The sequence below is a fragment of the Onychomys torridus genome, chromosome 11, assembly GCF_903995425.1.
Source record: "Onychomys torridus chromosome 11, mOncTor1.1, whole genome shotgun sequence".
In the NCBI taxonomy this organism is placed as follows: domain Eukaryota; kingdom Metazoa; phylum Chordata; class Mammalia; order Rodentia; family Cricetidae; genus Onychomys; species Onychomys torridus.
In genome coordinates, this window is record NC_050453.1 from 42,842,577 (window position 1) to 42,865,361 (window position 22,785).

The following is a 22,785-nucleotide window of genomic DNA, read 5'->3' on the forward strand; positions in this document are numbered from 1 at the left end:
AAACCACAGAAGCATACCACAGTCAGGGGCTGGGAACTGATCCAGCTCAGGTGTCTTAGTCTATAATTGTGCCTGTGTTTCTCCAGCATCCAGAATCATCCAAGGGACTGTTTTTACACTGTCACATAAGTCTGCCATTTATCCCTTATGTTTTTTAAGGCAGGGTTTCATTCAGCCTAGGCTGGCCCTGAACTTGCAATATAGACAAAGGAAGACCTTAAACCCCTGATCTGATCCTCCCTCCCCGAATTTCAGGCATTAACTCTAGGTATCTGACACCCTCTTCTAGCCTCCAAGGGCACCTGTGTGTTCATGGTACACAAACAGGCAAGCAGGCATGCACAAACATACATGTAATCAAATAAATTAAAAACAAAAAACAAAAATCAAATATGAAGCTGTAGCAGGTCTCTTTGCAATGAGGTAGGGAACTCAGCCAGTGTTTCTGGATCCTGGCTGCATATTACAAATAGTAGGATAGAAGTAGAGGCCATTCTCTAAGAATTTCAAATATATTATAAAACATATATATTTGAAATCACTAGAGATCAGTAGTTCTTAAAATTTCCCCACGTTTCTAACATGCAGCCCAAGTTTGAAGTCTGACTCAACCCATCAAATAATTACCAGCTAATGTTACTTTATTTCTGAGGAAAGATGAAGCCAACTGGAAGGAGTGTGTGTCCTCAGTCAACCTGTCTCTGGGAAGAGGCCTCACTTCCCTGAGCTGCAGAGCACCCCCGCCACATCTGCCAGCATGCATTTCTCCTTCTCTCCCTCTTTGCCACTTCATCCTCATCCTCATCCTCCCTCGGTTCCCTTCTTCTCCCACCTCTTGCATGTAGTTCTGTGTCCTCTGGACCACCAGATCAACGTGAGGGAACCGGAAGCGGCTCTGCAGATCCAGCAGGCGCTCAGGAAGCAAGGTGACTTTAGTATAACAAGGCTCCATCTTCACAGACTCCAGAGGAAGCTTCATCAGCTGGTCCAGATGCTGCATTTTGGTGAAGGAGAAAAGCAAATGCCCTTAGATTTAGGAATCCTTCCTCGATATTACATAATACTAAGACCTACATTTGCAATGGTCAAGTGTGTGTTCTGAGGATGAATCACTACTTGCACATTCTATCTGAGACCTCTTCAATTGTCTTCCTTCTTTCTGTGGTTCCCTAGGGCGGCTTTACTGCTGGGAAAGAAACAGAAGAACCAAGGAGGTATCAGGAAGTCTCAGAGGCACACCCAAGCAGGGGCTCCTGTCTCCTTAAGTCCTCATTAGCTTCCAAAGTCCCCACTTCCGGAACTCAAGAACCAGCAGGCAGGCTCGTTGGCAGCGAGAACTGTTGCTGAGCCCATGAGGCTGCATAAGGTTCTTTAAGGAGTGGAAACTTGTTCCATTTTCTAAGCTTAGCTTAAAATGGTTTTAAATTTGAACACTGGAAGCTTAAAATAAACAGGAGACTGGGTGAAGACAGGGAAAAAATGCTGACATGGAGAGCTCCCTAGAGAAGCTGTGTGAAAGGCAGGTGAGTGTGAATAACACAGGAGAGCCCGTGTGGTGGGAATTTTCAAAGGGCCCATGCCACGGTGCTTTAAAGGGGAAAGTATTCACTTTAAGTAGTGAACAGTGACAAGGCCTGCTGAAGCAGAGTTAAAGATTAGGAGGGGGAAAATCATATTGTTACATTTGCTTTTGTCCTATGATTGTAGGACAAAATGTATCACTTCTTTTTTAAAGACTCAGTGTATTTTTAAATATGAGTATATGTGTATGTCTGTGTGAGTATGTGCATGTGAGTGTAGGTACTCATGAAGGCCAGGAGAGGGCATCAGATCCCCCTGGAGCTGGAGTTACAGGTGGTTGTGAGCCATCTGACATGGGTGCTGGGAACTCAGTTCAGGTCCTGTGGAGGAGCAGCAAGTGCACTTAACTGCTGAACCATCACTCCAGTGCCAGGAATACATTACTCTGAAAAATGAATTAAATAGGCAAGAGAGGAAAAATGGGTGCCTACGTTATTACTATCAAATTATTGAGAGTTTAAATAAATGATAATGCCCCTCACAGATGGTAACATGGGGAGAAGGCTCCCTGCCACAAACAAATCAGTACAATGCAAAACTTAAAATTCTTTCAAAATTGAAGGGAAACATCTGTTAACATGGAAATATATCTTTTAGCCTAGGGATCTATCCCACTGAAACAAAAGCATCAAGATATAAGGACCATGCATGTGTACGCACATATGTGTATCTACAATGATAGGATATATGTACAAGGTTATTAATTATAGCTTTGCTCATGGTATCAGCAATAATGGGATGGCTGAATAAATCATGGCATTTCTAAACAAGAAATATCATGCTATCATTACGAAAAGTGGCTCAGAACTAGATCAGTTACCTTGGAAACAGTTTCATGAAATCATTTTGAAGAAGAAACCTGATAAGCAGTTTAGTATATAAAATAACTGTGTTTTTCTAAAAGTGAGCAATGTAAGACAACAGCTCTGAAATGTGTGCATTTTCTCTATCTTCTAAGAGGGAGAGAGTACAGAACAGCTCAAGCTGAGGTGGTGCTTTTATCTATCATCTATCTATCTATCTATCTATCTATCTATCTATCTATCTATCTATCTATGCAAGGAAGTGAGTGGTGCCCGGAAATGAAGAGGAATAAAGCCAAATTGAAACACACACACACACACACACACACACACACACACACACACACACAAAGTACCTGCACACGCATACCCATACACATGCACACACACATATCACACAGGCATCCATACACACATAGCCATACATACACATATGCACACACATACTCACATGCTTACACCCTCACACAGGCGCGTGTGTGCACACACATGCACACGTACGGCTGTAATAAGAAGCATCAAGGCATTTATGAACCGATTTTGGTTTTGTACAATCACACACGTGGGTATGTGCATAAAGAAAATGCAGCATGGGAGGGCGGCTGTGGCTTACAACAATCTATCATGTATTTTATAATGAGCTCAAGGAGCTGCCAACCCACAGAAATGGAAAGTGTTTAAGGGAATGGAAGTGGTCATTACTTCCATCATTCCACACCATCTGCACATATAAACTGCTGAAGCAGGCATGTAGAAGCTGCTTGTGTTAGAAAAGCAGGGACTCCTCCAGCAGGTCGGCAGGTCACTGAAGCAGAGTAAGTAAGTAAAACGCTGGCATCTCCACCTTCACTTCAGATCTCTCTGGCTCCTTTCCTTTGGCTGAAGGCACAGAGATAAGTCATTGTCCTAAACCGACACTCACTTTGGATCCTAGGAGGAGCAGAGCCTCCAGGATTAGCCACATATAGATGACGGCGTTACCCTTGCAGGCACAGCTACCCCTGAGAGATCATCCTGCAGGGATCAGATGGATCCCCTTATGTGTTAAGATAAGAGCTATGTGGAAACTGAAGAGTTGGAGGTGGAGCAGTGGTCAAGGAGACCAGGAGAGCCGAACAGGGCCCCTCCCCCCAGTTCTCCCTCCATTGAAGCCTAAAGCTCACGCCAGCCCCTCGGAGACAGACTTGGGTCTCTGGACTCCTTTATCCGCTCCTCTCCCAAGGTGGGCACATTGAACAGACCTCTTTCCTCTGCCTGTCACCATTACTCATCTCTTTTATTGGCATTTTGTGACAGGTAGCTGAGCGTAGCCTGTTGGGGCTGCTGGAGGCAGGCTTCTGCCTTCAAAGATCTGTGTAACACGGTCACACTGTAGCCCATAAATGTGTATAGTTACAATGTACCAATTAAAAGGACAGCCCTTTTAACTGATAACAGGAAGGAGGGAGAAAGAACCATCACCCTAACAAACCCTGTCCTTAATGATATGCTAAGTGCAAGGCAAGCTGCCCGTGTCTATGGCAGCAAATCTCCGCTGGGGTTCTATTAGAGCAGATCACACCCCTCCCTTACTTTCCGATTCAATAGAATGAGGGGTCACTGCTGCTTGACAAGCATGGGTTTATTATCAGGAATCTATAGCTGTGGAAACAAAGCAGCGAGTGTTATTTAAAAGAAGGAGATAGGCTTACACATGAACAAATGAAGCACGCGGGTAAATACACACTGGATTATTTCTACCAGTCAGTTCCAAGGCCTGGGAATGGAGGCAGAGGGAGGCAATAGGTATCAGTTCTGGCTACTAATTTTGCCAATTTGTGGACATAGAATTATAGATTTGAGTTGGTTGTTTCACCGGTACAAACGTTATTTTTGCAACTTGAAAACCATTAATAAGGAAAATTAGGTGGGTTTACTTATGAATGGATGGGTGAATGAGTTAGCTGGACAGATGGTAGAAATACCAGATAAATGGACAGAAGGGGAAAAGGGGAGAGAAGGAGAGGTTAGCTAGAGGGGACAGGAAGAGAGGGGAGGACCAAGACGGGGTGGGGAGGGGGGTGGGGGAAGAAAGGCACCATGGGAAGGCAGGCCAGCAGCTACTGGGAACTTGCTTGCTCTCCTACCTCCTTCAGCTGGACACCGTCCTGGGTGGCCTGAAAGCTCTGCCTGAGCTCATCTACTTCTTTTTCGAAAAGGGCACGGACTTCACTGAAGCCTGAGCTCACCGGCCCCATCAGCTCCTCCAGAATGGACGCCAGGAACGGCTGCACACTCTCGCTGCAGCTCTTCGCCGCCGGCTGAGCCACCATCGCTGAGGAAGGAAAAGGTCAAAAGGAAGCATGACTTAGGGCAAAAATTAGATTCAGAGGCCACATCACAGCTACATGGCCCCACGGGCAAGTTCAGATGGGCAGAGCAGACTAGCATAATGGATCCTTTGCCAGCATCCACCAGGCTGGAAACCCACTGAGTGCTTTGAGACCTAGGGTGTCTCCAGGATGTCTCCTTCCCCGAGCGCCATCCTGCCCTGGGAAGAATGGAGTTCTCTGTTTGATCTCCACAAATGTGCAACGGCCAGATTCCCTCTCCACCGTCATCGTCACAGATGAACGCTTTGTCATCGTCACAGATGAACGCTTTGTCATCTAAAATAGAATTTATCAGTTTTCATTCATTTCTCTGAGCACTAATTCAGTGTAGCTCCACCACCTTCTACCGTCAAAGAGACCTTTAAAGCCCCCAAATACAGCCTCAGGCAAATGGCACCAAGTTCCATTCAGATACACACACACACTTAGGAAATCATAGGAGGGATGAGAACAATCAATTTCACCATCGTCCCACCCTCTAGAGACAGACACTGTTTTTGATCCTGGCTCTGCGGAAGCTGAGCAGGGCAGGGAACCTGCATGGTTTGGGTGCAGAGGACATCCTCCTGGCCACCCAGGTTCAGAAGCAGCGATGTGGTGGGAGAGGAGTCTCACAATGCATGGGCTGGGAAGGCCAACTTGGGAAAGTTCAGTGGGTCACATTATCACAGACCCAAAAGGGAGGAACCAACGGCCTTGGCTGCCCAACTGTTCCACTTTCCTTATAGAAACAAGAGAAAGCTGACCAGGTTAGATGACTTTACCAACGTCAAGACTAATGTGCAAATGGAGGACTGTAATTCAGAACGGTGTTTAAGTTATGCTGGACATGGCATAGCTGTTGCATTCATGAACTCACTGCATGATGGTTACCCGCTCAAGACCTGCACAGGGGCCAGCAAGATGGTCCAGTGGGTTAAGACTGTCAAGTCTGGTGTTCTGAGGTGACCCCCAAGACCCACATGGCAGAAAGAGAATGCTGGCTCCTGGAAGATGTTCTTTGACCTCCACACATGGGAAATGTGCACACACATGTGCAGACCCATTTGCATACACGCACACACACAAGAAAAGGGTTAAAAAATAAAAGGCCTCATAAGACCAGTCAACATTCTCACAGGTAGCACTAATTGGACTTGGTGGTTTACCGAGAAGAGAGAGAGAATGAAGATGGGGTGTGGGGGGGATGTGGAGGGTGGAAGAGGGGAGTCATGAGTGGGTATAATCAAGATATATTGTATACATGTATGAAATAATCAAAGAATAAATAAAAGACCCTCTTGCTGATAGATTTTGAATACGAAACAATTTGAGTATTGTAAAATTCTAAAGAAGGACTCATTTGAAACCAAATTGCAAAGGTGCTTGCCAAGAAAATAAACTGTTGGTTAATCAACTGTGAGAGGAACAGTTTGAAAAGCATCTAATTGGAGTTTTGGGATAATCCTGAGCATTGACAACACCCAGTGAAGGTCTGGCAGAGCTGGGGATGCCATTTGTGAGGTGAGTAGAGATGCCATATCCCTCTCCTCAGTTTTCTGTCTGCTACTGACAGCCCTGCGCTCCAGCCCCAACTCCACCCCACCCCCATCCAGTGTCCTTCCTTCCTCCACCCCTGCATGTCAACATCCTCTTCATCGTGTCTTCAGGGTCCAGTTCATAGGGCACATACTTGGGACAGCCTAATGACCTCCATCACCAAACTTCGTGACCTGTGGCCTGCAGGTGTTTCCTTCCGGGCAGAGTCAAATTTGAATCCCACATACATACACGGGTGCCCTCTTCCAAGTACACAGGGATGAGGCTGCGGTGACTATGGTGGTGTGACCCTAATTCAAGGGCCTCCCTGATGTTTGGCAGCTGTGGAGAAGCCTAGACAGCTGGAGCTGCTGGGGCTGGAGTCAAGAGCCTGCTGCACACTAGCTTCGGGGAGTCAGGAATGCTCCTTAACTGTGGTCTCAGATTTCTTATCTGTTAAGCAGAGGTCATAGGAGTAATTATTCTTAGGGTTATGGTGAGAAGGAAAAGGTTACTATTTTCAATAGTTGTGATGCTTGAGGAGCATAGGGCTGCAGGCCTTCTCACACTTTCTCATCACCTAATACTAAAGCAGTACCCTCCTTAAGAGGCCCCCAGTTTTCTGAAATGGCCCTTTTTATTCTGGCTTCTCTTGGAGTATTTAACACATTTTCTTTCTGTCTCAGCATCTACAAAATCTTCATGTCTTCCGTGGGTAAAAACGTGTTGATCAGAAGCCTCTGGGTCCTTACACTCAGAAAGAGCTGAGTAAGTTCTTATTGAACAGATAATTGTGGAGCAGAACTGAAGACCAACGGCTTTTCTCCCAACTGCCATATGGAAGAAATGAAGAGATGACCACTGTGGTGTTTGAATAGGAATGGTCCCCATAGGCTCATCTATTTTAATGCTTAGTCATCGGGAACGATGCTACTTGAGAAGGATTAGGAGGTGCGGCCTTGTTAGGGTAGGTATGGCGTTGTTGGAGGAAATGTGTCACGGGGAGCCAGGACCAGTGTCTCTCTCTTTCAGCAGCCCATGGATCTGGATGTAGACCTCTCAGCTACTTCTCCAGCACCATGTGCACTCCCATGCTCCCAACGTGATGATAATGGACTGAACCTCTGAAACTGTAAGCCAGCCCCAATTAAATGTTTTCCTTCTATAAGAGTTGCTGTGGTGATGGTGTCTCTTCACAGCAATAGAAACCCTGAGGAAGACAGCTGCTTAATACTCCCAAAGCTTTCCCAAAATCCAGCACCCTTCATCAATGCAGTTGGCTTGCTTATTTTAAAGGTAGACAGGCAGAGGCCCAGTTACAATATGCCTGATATGTTTTTCTTCCTTTCTGCCTTTCTTCCTTCCTCCCCTCTCTTCCTCTTTCTTTCTTTCCAATGTCACACTTTCTTTTCCAGCCTGGAACTCACCATCCTCCTGACCATAGCCTCCTGAATGCTGAAGATTACCAGTGAGTCCACTGCACCTGCCTGATACTTGTTTTCAGAAAGGTTTGCCTATTACTTCCTCACAAGAGTTATTTTAGGGAACAACTACCAGTCTGGGAGCTACAGAGGATCAGGTAAAAGACACTGGTCTAATTTCAGCCTGGGTAGTTAGGCCCGGATGGGTCTGAGAGAACAGAACGTTGGCAGTTTTAGGTATATATAGAATTGCAACATACATTCCCCTATGTGGGCTGTGAGGCTGGACAGTATCAAACAGAAATCACTCTGATGCTAATCTGTACCTGGCGTTGGAGGCAATGCAGAGACAGGCCCACACACACCACACACTTGCAGAGTTAAGCCTCTTCTAACCTCCTCTCAGGAGGAACCGCCCATCCTAAGAGCTCTGGAGCATGTTGGGCTGTAGTATGGAGAAGGTATGAATTGCAGAAGAAGCCAGGCAGACAACCCCCTTTTAGACAGGCTACTTCAGGAGCACAGAATCTCAAGCTCTATTGCTAGCTCAGAAAGCACTTAGCAAATGTTCAGTGTGTGAGCAATTACCTGCGCACTGACTATCTAGAAATACTGCTGAGAAACAATAGCTGAGGAGCTTCCAGGCCCTCCCTTCCTCCTTCCTCAGAGACATTAGATACACTATGTGCATCAGGGTCAGGACTTAGACAGGATATGAAACTGCAGAAAGTATCCTATAGACCCCTCCAAGGTTACCTAAGGTGTCTCTGTGGGGATGGGCCAGTCATTTTCTGCCAAGGGCCAGATAATCTGTGGCCCTGCAGTTCTTCCGGTCCCTCTTAAGGTTCCAACAACTCAGTTCTAATGTGGCAGCACAAAGCAGCTTAGACTGTGAACTTATGAATGAGCATGGCTGTGTTAAGTACGACATCATCGACGAAATCAAGTGGGACCAGATCCAGCCTGAGGACCACAGTTTGCCAGCCACACTCTTGTTGGCCCTTCCAATTTCAGATTAGGAGACTAAGGCAAACAGAGGCGAAGCGACCTCCTTGGGAACACCTGACTGGCTCATATACACACTGACTCGGGGCTACAGATACAAGTTGGCTGACCCTCAGCAAAAACTGGAGGCTTTTCTGTCAAAGAAAAATGCATTCTTTACCACAACACACAGGCACCATCACCAGACAGGAAGCAAGATCCCCTCCGCCTTGAGTCTACAAAGCATCCAGGATAAGTTGAGGGTCCTTAATAACTATGGATGCTCCTACTGCAGCTGCTATCAGCTCCCCTCAATTCCCTCAGCTTAATCCTTCTTCTCTGAAGGCAGATATACGATCTGAGGGCAGTCGGTTCTGGGATCCCCCACCCCCACCTTAGAGGAGGCCAAAATCCTTCAACACTAAAATTCCTGCTAGCAAATGATAGAGTCTTTTAATAGAACCTTGCACATCCAACCACAGGCCTCCCATGCTTAAAGTCATCTTTGGTTTACTTTTAATACTGATTACAATGTAGATGTCACATAGCTGCCACACTATTGTTTGGGGAATAATAGGAAAGTCTACACTTGATCATCGCCAGACATTTTTCTCTGGGCATTTTCAATCTGTGGGTGGTTGAATCCATAGATGTGAGACACCTCCCCCGCCCCCCAGGTACAAAGGATCAACACATTCTCTCTCTGTGTGGATCTCTAAGTAGACAGCTTATTTATTAGGAACAGCAAGGGGTTGTTCTACCAACCTCGGATCTTCCCGGCTAGAAAGTTCTTTGAGTTCACGATCTGATCCATGTCTGAGCGGATGGTCCCCTTCTAGGCCCTTGGTCAGAGCTCGGCACTCCTCCTTCAAGGCACTTAATCCTTCCGAAACTTGGTGCTGAACCAGAGTGTAGGCTTCCTCCAGAAGCTGTAACAAGGAACACAGCACAGGACCCATGGCTGAGGGGGTCACAGAGGGGAGAGAAGCAGGCCCAGCATAGACCCCCCCCCTACCTAAACAAGACCGAGTGCACATTCAACGTCAAGTTCAACTCTGTTTACATTAGTTCTTAGGTCAGTGAGATGGAGCAGGCTCGAGGTAGACAGTTTTCTACCTAGAAAGGAATTATTTGAAAATGACACCAGATGCCCTAAAAACGCAAAGAGATGGGAGCGTCCACCTCGACAGCACAGCTGCAAAGCCATGTTGTCACTTACACCAAACCAGGCTCTCTTCCTCTCGTTCCTCCTCCCCTTCATCTTGGGCAGCAGGTCGGTCTGAAGGGTTGGCAGGAGCTCCTCCATCACCAGCTTACTCAGGACCTGCAGGGGAAAGGGGAACCCCGCAGGATGAAGGCCAGCTAGAGGTCTCCTGACAGTGTCCCTGTCCTGGGCTACACAGGCTCACAGGTGGGGGCAGGGGGTGAGGAATGAGAGAATATGCGTGTGGATGCTGGGGATGGGACTCATGGCTGTGCATATGATAAGGACCTGAAATCTGGGTCCACAATCTCAGAGGTGAATATTCTTCAACATTCACAGGGAACAGAAGTGTGCTTATTGCTGTTATCTCAATGGGAAGAACATTTTCCTCAAATTCAAACTCTTACGTTCATGCTAAAAGGACTTCATGCATTTAGAATGAGAGGGGAGCTTGCTTTCTTTATTTTTTTTCCAATGTAGTATTGACATTATTTGGGAGTTTCACATAATGCACCCCAATCACACTTACTTCCCAGTCTTCCCAGGTCTCCCCTCCCCTCCCTTGTGATCTCCCTCAAAGAAAAGAAAAAAAAGAAAAACAAAGAAAAAAAGATACCAAGTCCAATTTGTGTTGCCCATATACTCACTGAAATATCATCCACCTTCCGGTGGCCAGCCCCTTAAAGAAAACTGAGTCCTTCCTCACCCCCCCCCCTACCCCGTCAGAAGGCATCAACTGTGAAGAGCTACACTTCAGCATCCCTATCGCAGTTTTTAAGAGTCGAGAGGGGAGCTTTCAATGGCAGACAAGGCATCCTTAAACAGGAGCATCAAGTTTGAACGTGATGGCGTGAGCCTGGTCTGTCTTCCTAGGACGATCATTCTCTGTCATGTCTCTATCTCCTTATTCCTGCTCTTCCCAAAGATGCTTTCCATCCTCCAGGGTTGACATAAAGAAGGAAGGGACAGAGTAAAGAGGGGGTGACAACAACTGCCAGACCATCCAGACCCGCACCACACTGCCCAGCTCAGTACTCCTGCCCCATCACTGCTAGCTTGCCCGAGGAAAGGGTTGGAGGGGGTGCTGTGGAAGACAAGGCCAAGGAAATGCACAAAACTGGAGACGCTCTTCAGGTAGTTGGCTAAACCTCCTCCAAAGAGATCAAGCCTTGGGAAAGGAAGAGACTGTACCAGAGGGACAAGGCAGAAGCCGATGCTGGCAAAAAGGGGAATCACCTGCAGGAAACATATGTCCAAACATAACAGGCATGGAGATCTGAAGGCACTGTTGATGCCTCTGTGTGTGTGTGTGTGTGTGTGTGTGTGTGTGTGTGTGTGTGTGTACGCGCATGCACGTGTGTGTATGTCTGTGCATACCTGGACACTGCCTACTTTAAAATATTATTTTTAAAGGACATTTTGCAGGATGTGCTTGCATGTGCCTATAATCCCAATACTTAAGAGGTTGAAGCAAGAGGATCAAACATCCTGGGGGTCAGTGTGAGCTACATGGTGAGATCCTGTCTCAAAAAACAACCAAGACGAAGCTACAGAATTGTTTTATTTGTTTTTAAGCTTACATTGTTAAGCAACGGAATGTTTCACTGCGTTTTAAAGGGGAGGGGGCCTATGTCATTAATAAACGTCTCCCAGGCTGGATCGCCGTGGCAGAAATATTTTTGCTGTATAGTTTGGAAGGACTATTTCTTGGCTCTCAGGAGAAGGGATTTCCTTCCAGGGACACACAGCCATCTGGGCTAATGTCCAGGGCACAGAAAAAGCTAAACTACTTTTTTATGGTCTCTTCTCCCACACTGCTTTCTGTATGCAATGTCATTAAACGCAGAGGCCTGTGAAAACCAGACTCCTGAAACCGGCTACTGGTATGCCGACTTTGCAGCAAGGCTGTGAAGATGGAGTCCCCTAGAAGAGCAAGTGGCTCCTTTTCTTGGCTGGAGAGCATCAGGCTACGTCTGCTACTTCCCTGTCATTTCCTGAGAGCCAAGGTTGGCTGATGAAAATGTGCTCAACAACATGTTGACTGTGGAGTGGTAACCCTCATTCTAAACAGTTCCTGTTGACCGAATGAAGACAACATTGTGTTTATTTAGACAGCAGCTTTCCCTGCAATCATCCATTAAAGAAGGGGGCTGCAAACTTGCTCCACACTTTTTTTAGCTGAGGATTGAACCCAGGGCCTTGTGCTTGCCAGGCAAGCGCTCTACCACTGAGCTAAATCCCCAACCTGTGCTCCACACTTTTAATTATGCATGCATTGGCTGGAATATACTATGAAACAATTTGACAGTTGTGGGCTAAGCAGCATTAATGGGACATTGAAAGTTTTTGGAGTGCTTTGTGGGAATTTTCCCAAAGCTATCCTAAAATTTTGTGCTGATCAATGCACATGTTCCCTTGGATCTGAGCAGTTCTCCACCCATCCACTCATAACGTCCCCACCCTTCCTTCTCTGCTCCCAGACCCTGACTTGGGGTGTCTCTGCTGCTCAGGCTCACTTAACCAGAAGTCTTCTCAGGGTCACAGCTTGGCTGCAACAGCAGCCTGCAGACTAAGGTCTGCTAAAAGGCGAGGGCATCGCAGCAGGCGGTGGAGCACACGACCACGCGAGACATCTGCTCTGTGAAGTTGCAATAATATTTATTCAAAACAACTGACCTCCTCCTACTCATAAAAATTAAAACTACATCGGGAGTTAAGGAAGTTCTCTCTGAGCTCATGGGTCAGCCACAAGCCAGTGGAAATCCTCACAAACTCACTGGACTTGGCCTTTCTCCAGGGCTCCATTATGGCAGGGTGGAACACGTTGGACTGAGCAACAAGCAGGCTGCTCCCTTAAGTCCCCTGGGCTCCTGGGAATGGAGCTGCTAGGCTCAGTACAGCCTGAAGGGCTGCAATGTGGATCTACCTCAAGTGATGAAGAAAGACAGGCCTTGAAAATTCACTGATGGATTGTGTTTGCCTTCCTTAACACTCTCTGTGGCCAACTAGAGATAAATTGCCATTTTTTTTTTTTAAAGGAAATTCTAAGAAACTTGACATGGGTAAACATCATGGAATCAGCAGGTTCAACAATTTGATTCAGTGGGTAACTAGTGGTCCCCAGGCCCCCTCCTGGGTAAGTTTTTGTTTGGAACCAATGCCCTAGAGTCACCCAGTGAGACGTGAGGAGACAGAGCTAAGAGGTGCAGAGACCAAAGCAAAACTGAATAGGAAATGCCATCATGGCTGAAAAGCCTTAAACTCAAGAGTCACAGTTATCCTGATTTGTCCTTCTGCAGAGACTGGATGGATTTTGAGTGTGAACGGATTTGAGAAGACACAGATGTCACACACAAAGGCCAAAGAAAACGAATATTCCATTTGGGTGGGCTTGCAGTTTTCTGGCCTTTCCCACACAATGTTCCAAGAAATTTGCTTCTATTTTACAATTCAGGGACTTAAAAAGAAAATATGTCTGGGAAGAAAAGAAAGAGGCGGGAGAGAAGCATAGGGTGGTGAGCGGGTGGGGGCTGGGAGCAGCCTGAAGCTGGCAGAGCCTGTGGTACTGAGGCCCAGCCACACCTTATCCCGACACCATCTTCCTCAGGATGCCAGCTCTAGCCTGACACCACTTTGTCCCTCTCCTGCCCACTCAGGGTCACCTGACCTGGCCAGCTCTCCATAAGCAAAGTCCTTTTGGAGGGAAAGTAGCTAATCTAATAAATACAATAGTGAAGGTTCTCTGACCTCCCCATCAAACGGGACATAATGAGTTTTTACCGTAAGGAACCTGAAAATATAATTTTCATAATTTTGTATTTTAAAAAGGAGAGAAGGTGGTCGGAACTTTTAACTGCTGGGACATGGAGACTAAAATTTCATCATACATATAAGAAGCCAAACGTGGGCCAGGCGTTGGTGGCACACGCCTTTCATCCCAGCACTCGGGAGGCAGAGGCAGGCGGATCTCTGTGAGTTTGAGGCCAGCCTGGGCTACAGAGTGAGATCCAGGAAAAGTGCAAAGCTACACAGAGAAACCCTGTCTCGAAAAACAAAACAAAACAAAACAAAAAAACAAGAAGCCAAACGTGTCATCAGATTAATCAAAACGAATAAACCAAGCAGGGCATGGTGGTGTAGGCCTCCAATCTATGACTAAGGAAGCTGGGGAGAGGTGGGGTAGGCAAGAGTTTTGAGGTCAGCCTGAGCTACATGCTGAGACCCTGTCCCCCAAAACAATAACAACAAATTCTAAACCACTCACAGAAGGCCACACCACTGTGCCCCCAAACAACTGGAGTGCACTCACTGAAAGGCTACCATACTTCCTTTCAGACCGAAAGCTGTGTGGAGGGGTGAATCCAAGAAAGAATGATGCCCTACCGAAGGCAGGCCCCAGGTCTAAATTATGGTGATATTTTATTTGTGCTGAAATGTGATTTTATTTGTATGTTAATAAATAAAGTTGCCTGGGGGTCAGGGCTAATAGCAAGCCATAGCAGAAGTCTGGCAGTGGTAGCACACGCCCTTAATCCCAATCACATGACAGGCAGACCTCTGCGTGTTCAAGGACACAGCCAGTAATGGAGACACTCACCTTTAATCTCAATACCAACCATAGAGACCAGGAGGTCTGTATAGATAGACAGTGACGAGGAGGTCATGCGGTTGGGTTTACAACCAATGAGAAGGCAGAAATAGAAAGTCAATAAAAAGACAGATACACAGGAAGTAGGTCTCTTTCTCAGGGTAAGGACAGCAGCGGCAGCGAGGGGTAATTAGGCGGTTTTAGTCTCAGCTCTTGGCTACTGCTCTGACCTCTTGGGCTTTTAACTGCATTTGGCTCTCGGTTTCTTATTTAGTAAGACCGTTACATCTACACTGACTAGCCCCTGTGTTACTGAAGGATGGTAGGTGAGCGTATCTATTTAGAGGACGAGGACCACATTGCAGATCATTTGAACTAAGACCAGTCTAGAAGGAATGGGCAAGACCTCCAATGTGGAAAGTTTTCTGGTCGTAGAGTCAGGCAGCTCTGTGGGAAGCACACGCTAGTCTCACCTCCCTGGCTGATAAAGGCAAATGATCAATGCACCTTGTGCCTGCAGCTACGTGACATTTTTGCAGGTAGCTTTCTCTCGTGATTTCAGTTGGCAGTGCTCGTAGTTCATATTGACAAATAGAAAATATGTTGATGTGTTTACTAGCATACAAATAGTTTCACCTTAATAGCCTGCCAGGCATGCTATTCTGAGACACTTCTCTGCCTGGACCTTTGCCTAAAATAACCATCACCATGAAAGGCCTGCCATACTTGTGCGAGTCATTACTACAAAGAGAACAACGTAAAAAGTGTCATTCAGCTTTCTCACACTGTCTGTAGCACTTAGCACAGGTTAGCCTAAAGGATAAAGTAGACAGAAAACACAAAAAAACTTAAAGACTCAGGCCCAGAAAAGATCTGTTAAAGATTTGTTTTCAGTGTAAAGGAAAGTGAACTGACATACGATTAGATTGTGAGCAGAGTTGGGTGGTGGTGGTGGCGGCAGTGGCGTTGTTGCAAGCCTTTAATGCTGGCACTCAGGAGGCAGAGCCAGGCAGATCTCTGTGAATTTGAGGCCAGCCTGGTCTACAGAGTGAGATCCAGGACAGGCACCAAAGCTACACAGAGAAACCCTGTCTTGAAAAAAACCAAAAATAAAAATAAAGATTGTGAACGGAATAAAATATGAAGCGAGGGGCATAGTCCAAGCCCAGGAAATGATAAATACCAGCCTATCTCCATGGTTAGTGTTAGGCTCCTGGATCAGGGGCAGAAGAAAGCCTTCCTTTGACATCTGCCCACTCACATATAACCCTGAGACCATCATCCACAAAGGCAGGAATCATTCTCTCATGAGCTCTGAACTACAGGCACCCAGCACAATGCCTGGGTAGAGTGGGCACTCAAAGTTACAGTATGTGTAAGTCTGCAAGGTCACTTAGCTCTTCCGTACCTCCCAGGTCCCTCGCATGACTTTCCACTCCCTAAGACTGTCAAGACAGACTCAGGATTTGAACATTATCAAATAGCACACACAAGCATTTTGATACATGTCTCTCTACTAACTATCCGTTAACTGTTAAATGTGTTGTCTGTTTCCTAGGCTGGTCAGTATTAAATGCTCCTACTTCTTGGACTTGGGGTTTTCTTGGGGGCATAAAGTATTGTAAATCTTTCATCTTCTCAAAGTTTTAAATGGATGCGCTTCTGCAAAGTATCAGAGTCCAAGAATTGTTGAAAATTCTACAGTGTTCTTAAGTTGGGAATATACAAATACGTGTGTGTGTGTGTGTGTGTGTGTGTGTGTGTGTATGTGTGTGTGTAGTGATGTGTAAAGTAAAGCCTTTTATGTCTGGCTTTAAGTGTCATGTATAGTAAAGACTTTGTGTCTGTCTGTCTGTGAGTGAAATGTTTCAGCAAAGCCTTTGCTATGTTTGGGTTAATAGTAGAGGCTGAGAAATTGTTTTGAGACTTGTTAAACCTTGAAGAAGTGTTGACTCTCTGGAGAATCTGCACTTGGTGCTATGTGAGAGCTTGCAGCTGCACTGATCTGGGTCCTAAGACATTTCTGGCAGACCTGGAGTCCTTACTTTTGATTACGGCTAGGCATGGTCAAAAGGGACTGAGATGTGTGGGTTGTCTGCTCTCATGGGCAGCAAAAGCAAGATAGCTGGAACCTTTCCCACTCCCTATTAACCTTGTGTATGTTTGAATAAGTAACTCGAGTGAGCTAGCTGGGTGTCAGTCTTTTCCAAGAAGGCTGTATCCCTCTGCTCCTTCGGAAAATGAAGGCTTAGCATCTTGGTGAGCGTCTCTCTCTACTGCGGCACCCACGACGCAACATCAAACAATATGTGGATGTGTATAAACATACTCAACACAGAGAGAGGGGAAGCCTTTGGCTCATTCTCTAAAACAACCAAGAGCATGTCCATTATTGTGAGCAAACGTCTGGCTTTGCACATTTAGTGACCTAACAGAAGTGTGTGGGCTGCCCTGCTGAATGCCAGGTCTGCTGGTCTTCATATTAGGTACCCAACGGCTTACTAACAAGGTGCTCTTCGACAACTGAAGGAAATGGCTTGGGAACCACAACTTGTATTTGTGCAGCTTTCTGAGGCTCGTTCGTTAAAGGGCCTCCTACTACACAGATAGAGGAGCCATAGCTCTGAGCCCCACATTACCTGGACTTCATCCCCAGTGATCATCTCCCATGAGCCATAGTGACCCTTCTCCTGCCGGAAGAACTGCACAGCTTCTAAAAAGGCTTGGGCTTCAAATGTCGTCTGCTTCGTGTAATCTACAAGAGAGAACGGGGGAGGGGGGGCGTTTAATGAAGAGAAACGCGGTCTTGCATTTTTTATGTGGTTCTTCAAGTCCAAGGAAGAAACTTTTTTATTACAAGGCACAAAACTATGAGAAAACAGAAAGCTAAGCAAGTCATCCATCAGCTATACATCTGCAGGTGTACATCACACTGCTTACTCACCATCCAAACTGATGATTCCATCACTTACTGAGCAAAGTGGTCAGGACCACCACCACCTTCCCCTACCTGTCTCTTCCCCCCCCTCCCTCCCTCCCTTGCCTCAAATGCTTCCTCCAGGCACCCAGTGATTGCATGTTACCAATAACAAACCCTCGTATGAGCAACCCCTCAGTGGTGCATCTGAACCCAAGGTAAAGTCCCATTTCTCTGTGAGCGGACATCAGCCCTTTCTGTCAAAAGCATGTCTATAGAGAATGCTAATTTATGTAAATGAAAGTGATAATTGATAGCACATAGGAGGATGCTGTTTATTTAAGCATATCACCTATTTCATGGAGAACTAACAAAAATCCCAGAGGAAAGCATGGTTATCACCTCCTTTGACAGAGGAGGCTGACAAGGCACAGAACGCTGAATTGACTACAGATAGTGAGCAGAGGATCCAGGTAGACCTGGGGTAGGCATCTGACTTGAAGCCTGCTTTTTTTTTTTTAAATATATTTATTTATTTTTTCATTTTACATACCAACCCCAGTTCCCCCTCCCTCCCCTTCTCCCGCCTCCTCACTTCCCTCCCTCTCTGCCCCCATCCACTCCTCAGAGTGGGTAAGGCCTCCCATGGTAGTCAACAAAGTCTGGAAACCTGCTTCTAATCATTACATTACATGTCCTAACTTGATGAGCTTGTCCCTTAAAAAATATGGCTTTTGGCTGTTCTGGGACTCGATCTGTAGCCCAAGCTGGCCTAGAACTCACAGAGATCCACCTGCCTCTGCCTCCCAAGTGCTAGGATTAAGGGTGTGTGCTACCACTGTCTGGCTAAGATCCTGCATTTTAACGGTGTTATAGCTGACAAATAATATATCACCAGAAAGGAATGACTGTTCAGTGGTGGGATTTAAGGTATGGAGCTGGGAGCTGGGACTGAATAACCTACACAGAATTCCATAGGTCATACTATATGTCTTCCTTCCCAACACATAAAACTAGCTTGGGGTCGTGTGTTTCTTTGTTTTTTGTTTTTGTTTTTTTGTTTTGTTTTGTTTTGTTTTGGGGTTTTTATTGGTTTGTTGTTGTTGTTGTTGTTGTTTAGGGTTTGTGGAGGGACTCACTCTGTAGGCCAGGCACACTTGGAACTCACAATCCTGTCCCAGCCTCCTGAGTGCTGGAATTACAGGCATGTGTCACCACACCAGCTAAAACCAGCTCTTGGAGGAGGAAATGTAACAGAATTGTAGAGATTTTCATGTGTGAAATGAACTTTAAAAATAATCTTGGACCAGCAAGATGGCTCAGAGGGCAAAGGTGTTTGCCGCCATGGTAGTTTGAAAAAAAAAAAAAAAATGACCCCCCCAAAGGGAGTGGCACTATTAGGAGGTGTGGCCTTGTTGGAGTAGTTATAGCCTTGATAGAGGAAGTGTGTCACTGTGGAGGTGGGCTTTGAGGTCTCATATATGCTCAAATCATGCCCAGTGTCTCAGGATCACTTCCTCTTGCCCAAGAGTCAAGACATAAGAATTCTCAGTTCCCTCTCCAACACCATGTCTGCCTGCATGATGCCATACTCCCACCCACTGTGTCCTACCATGATGATAACGTACTAAACTTCTGACCTGTAAAGGAGCCACTACAATGAAATGTTTTTCCTTTATAAGACTTTCCGCGGTCATGGCGTCTCTTCACAGCAATAGAAATCCTAACAAAGACAGCCATCACGTTTGATGATCTGAGTTCAATTCCTTAGATGTGCATGGTGAAAGGAAAGAACTAATTCTTATAAGTTGTCCTCTGACCTATATCATGGCACACATACCTCCACAATCAATCAATCAATGTAAATAAAATTCAAAGATAATCTAACTAGGCACTTCTGGGAGTGCAACTCAGTATAGAGAGTTCACGTAGCAGGTATTGGTCCTAAATTTGGTAAGTCTCATGTCCAACACACACACACACACACACACACACACACACACACACACACACCCCTAATCAAATCATAAAGAAATCCACTCCTAGAAGGGGGAAATATAGGGTGGTTAAAGGGTAAGCTTCCACTACAAAATGGCTCACAGCTCTCTTGCTAGAAACTGTAGCATATATATATAATCTATAATCTGCAAATATTGGTGCTATTAGAATGAAGGCAGCTGGCTGTCCTCTGGGAGATGTGGCACCATAGCTTTAGGCCAGCAGAATTACTCAGTCGAGGTTCAATGGTTGTTATGGGGACTGGGTATGACTTAAGAGACTCAGTCTGTCCTGGCAGGCAGCAACCAACCGCCAAATTGAGAATTACCTTCTGTGAGGTTGGTAATCTAGCTTATAAAGCACCAGGCACTTACAAGAAGAAACACAGCATCTACAAGAGTTAAAGAATCTTCACAGTCAGGGTGCCACAAAGCCTAAGAGAGACACCTTCGAAATCACAGAAGAGGAACCAACATTTCTAACATCAACAGAGTTTTGCTCCAAAGGGAAAATTGGAAAAATGGCCTGCCCCACAAATCAAGTTTTCAAATTGAAATATCTTCTTTCTTGCCATTTTTCTTGGCTTGGCAACTCATTCAGTGTTTAGCCTCAGAGGATTAGAAAATGAAAACGAAGGACATCGTCTTCTACAATTACCAATGCCAGCTGCGGGGCTCTCCCCACAGTGGGACTGTGATCCAGGGCTCAGCACGCTGGGAAGGACTGGACAGAGTGAAGTGGAAACTGTAATTATCATGTGGAGACTCGAGATGACTCATGTGCTCTTATTTTTAACAGCTGTTTTCATTTCCAATCTCAGGAAACAAAGAGATGGGGAGAAAATGTGACTCTGAATTTGGATCGGATGAGTATGGCCACGTCTGCCCGCCAAGGAACCAAGGTTTAGATTCCTCAGCACTTTACAAGCAGCCCGGCTCCTCTTACTTCTTCCCCAGATGACCTCAGTAACTGCAGGAGATATTTTATAAACTGTCCATGGCCTTCTATGTCTGTATCAAAGCAAACTGACATGTGTACCGATAAGTATATGTTAAAGGTCTTTAGGGGGGAAATGGAAGAAATTGGTTTTTGGAGACTATGATATCAGCTTAGACAAAAGTCAAAAAAGGAATGTCAGAAAGCAAACATGCAATAGCGTCGGAATGATACACTTTACCTCAGGCAGAGAAGAAAGGGACAAGGGACAAAATGGGCCACAAAAGAAGCCACAGCTGGTCAACAATGGAATCCGGGAGATAAAGTGCTCTTTCATCATTAGGACGAAGGAAAATTTTAGCTTTCCCCTTTCTATAGTGGGAGAAAGATCTATGTTGCTAATCTGTCGTTAGATTTTTCAACCGATAAGCTAATTAAACAAATTGATTTATGAAAAACTTAGAGAAGAAATCTGCCACAGAGTAAGACTCTCTGTGAGTGTCAGTTCTGGTGATCATAAGCAAAACTCCAAAAGCAATCGCCAGCTCACTAAGCAAATAGAGAATGAAGTTTGCCAAAGACAGAGCTGTGGGCGCAGTTGAGAAACGACCTCCCATTCTCTCCTGTTCTGTCTGGTTCTCTCCGGGTGTTTCAAGAGGCAGAGCTGAAGTCAGTACAGGTGTCTGACAGAAGGCAGATGACCAAGTTGTGTGATCAGCTTCCTGTTGGCATTCTCCAGGGAACACACTGCAGCTGCACAGCTGCCCTCTGTACCGCCCCCCACCCCCCACCCTCCCATGAGCAATCGAGAGTTTAGATCCCTGGCCTCCAGCATCAGTGGTTTGGGCTCTTCCACAAAGCTTTCCCTCTGCAGGAAGACTTATGGCAGGTAGCAAGCAGGCCAGAAACTTCCTTTTCCCACATGCTGTAAAGCTATACAAGGGGCCAGATGTACCAGGGAGCAACTGAGGCATTTGTTGAAGCCAGACGAAGAAACTGGGGGTGGAGGTGCTTTCTTAGCTAAAGGTCATACGGCTGGTCAGAGTCGGAGCCACGAGCTGAAAACTCGGCTCTGCCGGGTTCTTCGTGACCTTGGCATTCACACTTAAATCGTAGATTTCGAGAACCAGGAGTGATCTCACTGGTCACCGACCATGAGCTCTAGTGTCGAGAACCTTCAGAATGCCAGAGCTGCGCTCTCAAATAGTTCTAGAGGCAGAAAGCTCAGGATTTAATGAAATGCTTCTTTCTGCTTCTGAACTGCTCTAATTATTTTAAAATTTAAATTGTTTCCTTCTTCCAAGCCATTATGTTTCATGCACACAACCACCACCACCACCACCACCACCACCACCTCCACCACCTCCACCACCTCCACCACCTCCACCACCTCCACCACCTCCACCACCTCCACCACCTCCACCACCTCCACCACCTCCTCCACCTCCTCCACCACAATCCAATTCCCCTCTTTCAGAGTCATTCATTGCCATTATTCCTTTCCCATATCGCAGGGCTAAATCCCAGGCATCCGCTGAGTGGACCGATTTTCCTTCAACCACTCTTTAAAGAATTTACTCCTTGGATCTTTTGAATCTGACCCTCTTTTCTCCTCGGTGATCAACTCTAATTCATCATCCTTTTGGCTCTAGAACTCACCCCAACACATGGGATAGTCCCCTGTCCCTTTTCTGGTTTCTTCTTTAACGCAGCCACAGCATCCGGGTGACTCATACCTTTCTTGACATCCAATAAAATCCATAAATGGTTTTCATCTGAGACGCCTGCCAGCCTATGTGTCTCCTAACTGGCACTTCCCCTTTTGACTTTAGGACGGCCTTTAAAGCATAGCCATATTAAGTGACAACTTGCTGGGACCAGCCCCACTTGCCAAACCATTTAAAAATCATAATTCTGTCTCATATCCCCTTTCATCCAAGAACCAGAAAATTAGCTACATTTGCCTTCTTAGTTTTTATCCAATTCACTGGTAAAAATGTTCCTAAAGTCCAGAGCACAGACAAACCCTGGGAAACTATAAGTGTTTTTGGAGACATGTGGGAGACACATTGCATCCATTCATTCAACATTCAGTATCCCCAGGGCCAAAAAATGTCTAGGAAGCACGGCCCTCTTTGGTCTCTGCCTAGGTCCTCATCCGTGCAGCTGCATGGAAAACTCGTATTTGAAAGAGATGATTAAGGATTTTGCAAGGGAAGTTGTGCTTTCCTAGGCCTCTTGGGGACAGTTATTCAGGGGGCCAGCCAGAGAGACATCATTTTTGTTTTTTTTCACTTGTACAGATTTATAACATGCCTGAGTTAACCGAAACCCCAAAGCTCCCAGGCCTGTTGAGTCGCTGTATGCTGTGACTCTGGCCAGGCTGGGCCAGATCTGGGCTTGGAAGCAGCCTTGTTATTCTATTTTATGGATAACCTGTACTAAGCCCTGTTAACTGATCTG

At 46.0% G+C, this 22,785-nt stretch overlaps 1 protein-coding gene across 1 annotated transcript in view; it reads right to left on the reverse strand.

Moving 5' to 3' along the window:
* The window catches only part of Niban1 (niban apoptosis regulator 1), a 148,320-nt gene that overhangs the window by 11,974 nt on the left and 113,561 nt on the right, over window positions 1-22,785 (reverse strand). The window contains 6 exon segments of the mRNA XM_036202396.1: window positions 833-994; window positions 4,511-4,698; window positions 9,445-9,511; window positions 9,513-9,608; window positions 9,899-10,003; window positions 17,111-17,226. Coding sequence (XP_036058289.1) covers window positions 833-994; window positions 4,511-4,698; window positions 9,445-9,511; window positions 9,513-9,608; window positions 9,899-10,003; window positions 17,111-17,226 — 734 coding nt within the window.